The 8,892-nt window shown below is 46.1% G+C and overlaps 1 protein-coding gene across 1 annotated transcript; it reads left to right on the plus strand.

Annotated features, from left to right (window-relative positions):
* The first annotated feature begins 1,542 nt into the window (after positions 1-1,542).
* Positions 1,543-4,358, plus strand: LOC129709586 (serum amyloid P-component-like). The gene is made up of 3 exons (XM_055656036.1): positions 1,543-1,688; positions 1,809-1,884; positions 3,120-4,358. Exons 2-3 carry the CDS (start codon positions 1,821-1,823, stop codon positions 3,734-3,736), a joined length of 681 nt encoding a protein of 226 aa, XP_055512011.1. The 5' UTR covers positions 1,543-1,688; positions 1,809-1,820; the 3' UTR covers positions 3,737-4,358.
* The last annotated feature ends 4,534 nt before the right edge of the window (positions 4,359-8,892 follow it).

Below are 8,892 nucleotides of genomic sequence, written 5' to 3' on the forward strand. Positions count from 1 at the left end.
ACACATGTACATCCACTCTCGGCACTCCCCACATGAAGTGGTCGGCCATTACAGAGAGCAACCTGGACACTCCTTCCCAGTATCGAAGCAAATGTGAACACTTGAACCGTCACAGGAGACACTCGAGAGATGATCTGATCAAAGTCCACGGGAAGGAAGGAGATGGACTATACTTGCAGGTTATTCCCGGGAGTGAATCAGTGGGATAAGGTGCCAATCTGATGATGCCATAGCAACAGCACTCCACCTAAGCCTGGCTCATCTGGAAAACAATACCAGTTACGTGCGGATGCTGTTTATCGACTTCAGCTCCGCCTTCAACACAGTCATCCCCCAACACCTGGTGAATAAACTCGGCGAAATAGGCCTCAGCACCCCACTATGCAACTGGTTACTGGACTTCCTCACTGACAGACCACAGACGGTAAGAGTTGGCAAAAACTCATCAGAGACCACCATCATGAACACCGGGGTCCCACAGGGATGTGTGCTGAGCCCTCTGTTGTTCACGCTGATGACACATGACTGTTGTGCCAAACACAATTCGAACCACATCATCAAATTCGCTGATGACACAACAGTGGTGGGTCTCATCAGCCACGATGACGACTCAGCCTACAGAGAGGAGGTACAACAACTCATCAGCTGGTGTGACATCAATAACCTTCAACTCAATGTCAATAAAACAAAATAAATAACTGTGGACTTCAGGAAGAAACAGACAACACACACCCCACTCACCATCAATGGCAGTGCAGTGGAGTCTGTGAAAAGCACCAAGTTCCTGGGAGTGCACATCACAGATGATCAGACATGGTCCACCAACACCATCTCCCTAGTCAAGAAAGCACAGCAACGCCTCCACTTCCTTCGACGGATGAGGAGAGCCGACCTCCCCCCTTCTGCCCTCACCACTTTTTACAGGGGTGCCATTGAGAGCATTCTTACCAGCAGTCTCTCAGTCTGGTATGGCAGTTGCTCTGCTGCTGACCAGAAGGCACTACAGAGAGTGGTGAGGACAGCGGAGAAGATCACCAGATCACCCCAACCTGCAATCCAGGACTTATACCCATCTCGCTGTCGCAAGAGAGCAACCAATATCATCAAAGACACCACCCACCCAGCACACAAACTGTTCACTCTCCTACCATCTGGCAAGCGCTACCGCAGCATGCGGAGCAAAACCACCAGATTCAAAAACAGCTTTTTCCCTCAGGCCATCAGACTACTCAACACACTCAAGAAAATTCCATGAACATTACACAAACAAAGACCAACAGTCTGTTAAAATAACTTTAACTCAATGTCTGCAGTATGCTATTTGCACTTTTCTATATTGCACCTTTTATTATTGCAACTTAATAACATACCTCAAAATTTTACTACATTCTGGCACACTGTGAATATTTTAATTAATGTATATTGTCTATCTTATTGGTATATTGTCTGTCTGTGTTATAATTATTATTTGCACATTTGGAGTATGGGGAAACGCAATTTCAATCCAATTTATTTGAATTGACAATAAAGTTTACTTTGAACTTTGAACTTGAACTTTGAATCTCCACACCCTCAGTTCCTTCCTGCAGTTGGCAGTGACTGGGTTCAGCAGGATATAAATTGCAGCATCTTGTGCGCAGGGTATTGGACCCACCTGTGGTGAAACCGGCTTGTTGGAGACAGACACAGTGAGTACCAGAGGGGCTGTTTGTGTGTTACTGACACACGGGACTGGCTGCTGGTTCTGAGTGTCAATGGGATTGGCACCAAATGAAATGAAATGAATTGGGAATTCTTTGTTTCTACAGGTCGGAGACAGGATGAAGCCCTTCGTTACAATTGTGCTTGTGATTGGCATTTACTTGCCGGGGTCGGGCAGTGCAGGTTAGTACTTATTCTGATCTGAGGAGTTGCTGAGTGCAAGCATCAGTGATTGTGCATCTGAGGACAGAGATACTGTGGAGCATGCAGGGCAGCAGGAGCCACGGACTCCATTCCCGGTCTGTGCCGAGGCAGCAGGTCTCTCTTTGTGGTTCTGAAACTCACTATCAGGAAAAGCCAAGCCTATTAGATATGGCAGCAATGGGACACACCCATTAACAATACCCGGTGGGTGGGAACATTGCGACTTCAGAACACTGAGATGTATTCCAATTATGCTTGCAAAGTGCATTTATCTGCGCTGCAAGACACAGCATGCAGTGATCCTTTGGCCCATTCCGACTAGACCAGCTCTATGTAAATGCAGTTTTCCTAGTCCCTCTCGAAGGCACTGCAGATGCATCTGAATGCAGATTTGTATCTGCTGCTCCCGATCTGCCTCCGTATTTTCTCCACCCCATCTAATCCCCGCATCTGAACAGTGTTCCTCATCACTTCCATTTTCCTTTGCAGGATTCTAAAGAAAGTTGGGGAGAATGTGCTGGAAGCCCAAACTTATGAAGTTGGGTCAAGATTTTCCTCAGACCATCCGCAGACCTGGCCTTTCATTTCCTACCCCCCCCGCCCTCTTGGGAAAGTTAAAGGGCTGTCCCACTGTACGACCTAATTCAAGAGTTCTCCCGAGTTTCCCGATTCGACCTCGGAGAATACGGTAATAGCCGCTCGTAGGTACCCTGGGCCCTCGTGGACATTTTTCAACATGTTGAATAATCTTCACAGGTCTTCATGAGCTTACTGCTTTCCCCCGAGTACCTTACGAGCCGCTAAGCGACGTCCCGAGCTCCGACGTAACCGCTACGTACATTCTACGTGCTTACCACGAGTTTGATTTGGTTTTAAACTCGGGAGAGCTCTTGAATTAGCTCGTACAGTGGGACAGGCTTACTCTTGGGATGCAGTGATCCCTGGTTTCACATTGCTCAGCGGCTTGCTGCATCAGCTCTGGCTGATTCATCAGAATAATTTCAGCAAAGCTCCATTCTTTACGAGCTGGAAGCAGAAGTTAAAGCAGGTTCTGCAGAACACACTACAGAAACATCTCCCACTCTGTCTCTCAGATTTAAATAAAACATCCCTTTGCAGAAAACTGCTCGCTAGTTACCCTGTGCTCCATCTCAGATGGTAAAGCTGCAACTTTAAACTGACGTATGACAATCTTAACTCTTCACATTTTGCAGGATTGGATGCGAAATCAGTGATATTCTCAAGCAAAACATCCAACAGCTTCGTCAGGTTGTATGCACCCCACTTCACCAAATTGACCGCCTTTACTGCCTGTTTCAGGGCAGCCTCTGAAGCTGCTCACTCTTACAGCTTGCTCTCCTACGCAACGAGCTTTTCCGACAACGAACTGCTGATTTGGGAAGAATCTAAAACACAACTCTGGCTGTATTTAGGAAATTTTGTAACAGAGTTTTACATCCCAGAAATGAATGCTTTACTGAGACACATCTGTGTGACCTGGGAGTCTCAAGGGGGTGAGATAACAGTCTGGGTTAATGGGAGACGCAGTATACGGAAGGTTGGTGGAAAGGGTCAAGTTGTGAAAGGGTCTGGTCAGTTTATTCTAGGTCAGGAACAAGACTCAGTTGGTGGAGGTTTTGACGCCAATCAGTCCTTTGTCGGAGAGATCTCTGATGTTCACCTGTGGGATCATGTTCTCCAACCCAATGACATAGAGATGATCAGTCAGGGTTGTTTCAATAAAGGAGGGAACATCATTGACTGGGGATTAACAGTATTTACATCACGAGGGTACGTGAGAATTAAAGATAATAATGATTGCATGTTTTGAATTTTCTGGCTACAAAAACCAATAAAATGTGCAGAGGGAAACCCAATGTCCTCAAACTCCTCTTGCTGAATATGACCTTGCATTGCTATCTTTCCTCTCTAAACCAGATCAGCAGAATTAGTGGTGTTCTTTCCAGAATAAAGGGCTGTTTACGTCGACGTAAAGGACAACTCACTGAGTCCAGGGACTGCTCAGAACAGACAAGTCCGCCCTCTTTAACCAGACTCCCCTCCTCGTCCATTCTGCTGGAGCCCTTCCTCAAATCCCACCGGGGACAGTTGGGCATCCCAATTAAAAGGTGCAGCAGTACAGAGCAATGTCCAGAGCATTTGGTGCCATCTCTCTGACACACACATGTAGACAAGAAAGCGTCAGGGGCACGGGGGTGGTGGTGATGGGCAGACACGGACTGTGGGAAAGTCCCTGTGGTGGAGGCTGATCCTGTCTTGATTTAGATTGTGCTGATTGGAATTATTACTGTGTCTCTCTGTATTACCCTCTTGATTTCACATTGTTTGTTACACCAAGGTTTGGAAAGCTCACAATGTGTTCTGTGCTTCCAGTGATTGTGATTGAACTGTAACATTGTAGTTTCATCAACTTAATAAACGAGCATCAAAACAACAAAGATCTTGTGTGTGAATGACTGTGTGTGTGTGTGTGTGTGTGTGTGTGTGGACTCCAGTTAAAACTCAGTGCCCTATCTGTGCCTATCTCTCAGTCAACTTATGGCACAGCCCAGTGTGGAGCTGATCTGCTGGCAGTAAGGTCACTTTAGCTTGCGAGACGACGAAACAACCCCGGTGAATGTGAATCCATGGGGAACTGGGGAGAACTCCATTGACTGGTGTAAGGTGTAGCACCGTGGAGATAGTGATCTCAACCTCATAAGTTTGGATAGTGATCTCAACCCCGCTGAGTTTCTCCAGCATTTTTGTGTACCTCCCATAAGTTTTAAGATTGTTTTGAATAAGTGTAGGTCAGGACCTTGGGTCATGCACTAAACTGGAGTAAGGGAAATTACACCATTATTGGGCAGGAACTAAGGACAGTAAATTGAGAGCAGTTGTTTTGGGGGTGAATCCACATCTGACGTGAGTCATTTAAAGACCATCTGATCAGAGCCCAGGATAAGCATGTTGCAGTTAGGAGGAAAGATAAGGGAACCTTGGACGATCAAATAGGCTGTACATTTGATCAAAGGTTAAAAGTAAGGATGATGAAGATGACACCACTTAGACTGAGTGTGTTAGCAAACCAATTTTCAGCTCAATTTGATGTCATTGGGAACTAGGTAGAAATAACACTTGGCTGGTGCCGTACATTGGAAAGTGTTGATGGTTCCTTTTGTTCCGGGACAATAATCTTAATTCCAGATCATTCCTTATGTTGGAACTCTTGACCCAATGTATTTGTTGTCATGAATATGGGAAATGCTGGTCATTGTTAAGTGTGGCTTAATTCTAATCAATTAATACACACAGCAGTTCACGATTTGGGCAACATTCATTAATGGCTGCTAATTAGTAGTAATACTTATATTACAATATAGGAGGAATAATTGGTGAGTTTGTACGTGATACAATAGATGATGGCGCTGTGCATAGAAGGTTGTCTGAACCTACAGCAGGATTTCAATCAGATGAAAAGTTGGGCAGAACATTGACAGATGGAATTTATACCCAACGAGTGCAAGGTGAATGCATTTTGGGACGTCTTTGGGACATACAGTAAATGGCAGGGCATGAAGGAATGTTGATCAACAGAGGGGTCTTGGGGAACAAGTATACAGGTCCCTGAAAGTGGCAACATGGGTAAATAGGGTGGTAAATAAAGGAAATGCCACACTTGCTATCATAGGTTATATGTGGGTAGTTTATGTTGCAACTTCACAAACCCTGGTCGTCATACTTGGAGCATTGTGTGCAGTTCTAGTGGCCACCCTACAGGACAGATGGGATTACACTGGACAGTTTACAGAGGACATTCACTGGGCCTTGTCTGGACGGGCAGATTTTAGTTACGGGAAGTGATTAAGAGACTGGGCTTGTTGTGCCTAGAATAACAATGATTTGAGTTTCCTGATATATATAAAAAATAATGCGTAGAGGCAAGCGTTTTGCCCATGGGAGTGCTATAACAAAGGCCAGAGGTTTAAAGTGATTTCCAAGGGGATTGGGAAGAAAGTTTCTATATACAGATTGTTTGATATCTGGAACGTTGCCAGAGGAGACAGAATCAGGTTCAATATAATTTAAGATCAGCTGGACAAGTAGGGGGCAGCATGGTGGCGCAGCAGTAGAGTTGCAGCCTTACAGCATCGGAGACCTGGGTTCGATTCTGACTACCGGTGTTGTCTATGTTCTCCCCGTGACCTGTGTGCGTTTTCTCCGAGATCTTCGGCTTCCTCCCACACTCCAAAGATGTTCAGGTTTGCAGGTTAATTGGCTTGGTAAATGTAAACATTGTCCCTAGTGTGGGTAGGATAGTGTTAATGTACGGGGATCACTGGTCAGCACAGGCCCGGTGGGCCAAAGGGCCTGTTTCCGCGCTGTATTCTCTAAATTATTTAAATAGACAGGGCAGGGAAAGGATAAGGCCCTAATTTGAGCAAATGCGATTAGTGCGGATGGGTAAAAAGGATGTGAATGGATGGTTCTTCTGTGCTGTATGACTGTAATTCTATAATCAGGCAATGACCATCTCTAACAAAAGAGATTGGTAACACTTTAAGAACAACATTCACTGGTACATGGACAGCCACCACACGGGCCTTGACAAAGACAGTCCCGGGTCCAATGATATGGGCTCCACCACGGTTGGGCGTCTCTCCCTGCTGCAGCCTTCTTCCACCTTCTCAGCCGCCGGCCAAATACCATCCTCGGCCTCTTCCACCGCTGAGGTCATTTTCTTGGGCTGCGGCTTTGTCAGGGACCTCCCCCTCGACCTTCCTGCCATAAGGCCAGTTTACAGGATCTAAGGCACGCGCAAATGGGGGCGTTAGGGAGCGCTGTCCTGTGCACGGCTGCCCAGCCAGCAGCTGTCTGTCTTTTCATCGTTTTATTTTTAGTTAGTTAAAGTGTTTTGTTTGGAGGTCTAGACTTTTTTATGTGGGGGGTGGGGGGGGAAGGGGGAAACTACCTTTCAGGGTCCCTACCTGGTCGGAGAGGCAGCTTTTCTCCGGGCTGCAGCTTTGACCCGTCCTCGCGGCCTACCAGCGGGCCTGGAGCGGCCTTTCCTGTCGGGGACCGACCAGAACTTCGGCTTCGGCACAGCGCTGGAGCGCTATCATGGAGCGGGCGATGCCTTGCCTGGGTCGCCGCGCTGGAGCTCCAGTGAGCTGGGATCGGCGGGAACAACATCGTGGAGCTGCGGGTCTGAGGAGCGGCCAGCTGCGGGTGGCAGCGCCCAACTTTACACCAGGAGCCTGGGATCTTGCGACGAGATCGCCAGTTGTGGAGCTGCAACCGGCGCGGCCTTGTTGGCTTCGGAAGCCACGGCCTCCAGTAAGGAGGCGGCCATTCCAGGGTTCCCAGGCCGCTGTGAGGACTCTCCCGACGCCGGAGCAACATCACCTGGCGAGAACGGCCAGGAACATCGGGCCTCCGTAGAGGCAACTGTGGAGGCCTCAATGGGCCCGACTATGGGTGAACTATGTGAACCGGGGTTGGGGACTGGACTTTGTGCCTTCCCTCATGGTGGGAGCCATTGTGGGGGAGATGTTCTATGTGTTTAAGACTCTCATTGGTGTTATGTCTGTATTCTTTTTTTGTGTGCTGCAAAATGGCAAAAAGCATTTCACTTCACTACGCCTCTGTAGCCCAGAGTATGTGAATGTGACTAATAATAAAATACCTTTGATACCTTTTTATGTCTCCACTACAAGGTGGCGACCCTCAGAGAAGTCCCAGCTTCACAAACAACTCAACACAATAAACAATGTATAGCTGCCTGGGGCAAGATGGTTTTCCCATGATTTAAATTTAGTGCAAATTTCAAATCTGAAAATCTATTTGTAATACTCCAACCTGTGAGGAATAGCTTAAAGACAAAGGGTTGGAGAATAAACCATGTTTACCAATGGCACAAACTGAGTTGTACTGCAAAGTACAAGTCTAAAATTAAAGATGTTACCTTGGTTAAGGAAAAGGAGAAAGCCTTGATAAACTGGAGGCAGGATCTACAAAGGGTAAAGCAGGCTGCTTTCTGAATTGCGAAAATCCAGAAAGATATGTAAAAAGATGAAGAAATCTATATGTAATATGTAAAATATTTAGGCCAAGTGGAGAAAGTGGAACTACAAATGGTTAGAAATTAAGTGTAGCAAGCCAAAATGTCGCCTATCCATTCCGTCCGTAGACACTTCTTGACTCGCTGGGTTACTCCAGCACTTTGTGTTGTACTCAACATTCCAGCATCAGCAGTTCCTTGTGTCTCCTGGTTGGAAATCATGGTACAGCTCCAAAAGCCTTGATAAGACCACATCTTGAATACTATGATCACACCCATTAAAAGAGTTTGGAGAAAGTACAGGGCTAATATTCCAGAATGAAACATGAAAATTAATTTCCAAGGTTACGTATATTAGGGTGGTGGGAATTTTAAATCGGTACTAAAATATTGTGATTCTGCAGCAGTTTGACTGTAGCTGACAAGCCTCTCCAACACTGGGATTTTTTTACCTATAGATGGTGAGTTCTCGTAAAGAACATTCATCAAAAGTTTAGGACATGCAGAACATAAATGGAAAATTAAAGCAGAAACATTCAATGGAAACCATGTCATAGATTTCGACTGTGTGTTTACACCCATTTTACAGAATTTCCTTCATGTTACTATCATCAAACAATCTATTCCTTGTGACAGCTATCATGCTCTACATGGAGCATACAGCGTACCATCCCTTGGGAGAAGTCATCTTTAAGGAATGAGCACCAACTTCCAGTTGAATTACTGGCCATCGTACAGAATTTGTTGGTGCAGGCATGTGAAGTGTTGCCCTGGGCAAACCTCAATTCCAAATATCTCTTCCCTCAAATCATATTTGCTCCGTTGACCGATGACTGATTTCAGGTCATGATTGCTAATTCTTCAGTTACCAAATCTTCAGGATACTTCAGTAAGCAAACCATGCAGAAACAGTCACTGGATCGTTA

Source organism: Leucoraja erinacea, chromosome 26 (assembly GCF_028641065.1).
Source record: "Leucoraja erinacea ecotype New England chromosome 26, Leri_hhj_1, whole genome shotgun sequence".
In the NCBI taxonomy this organism is placed as follows: domain Eukaryota; kingdom Metazoa; phylum Chordata; class Chondrichthyes; order Rajiformes; family Rajidae; genus Leucoraja; species Leucoraja erinaceus.

Bases quoted from the DNA above. Each gene is read 5' to 3' on its own strand.
- LOC129709586 (XM_055656036.1), top strand. From the start codon at position 1,821: ATGAAGCCCTTCGTTACAATTGTGCTTGTGATTGGCATTTACTTGCCG. The intron at 1,885-3,119 runs GTTAGTACTTAT...CACATTTTGCAG, and splicing joins GCCGGGGTCGGGCAGTGCAG to GATTGGATGCGAAATCAGTG.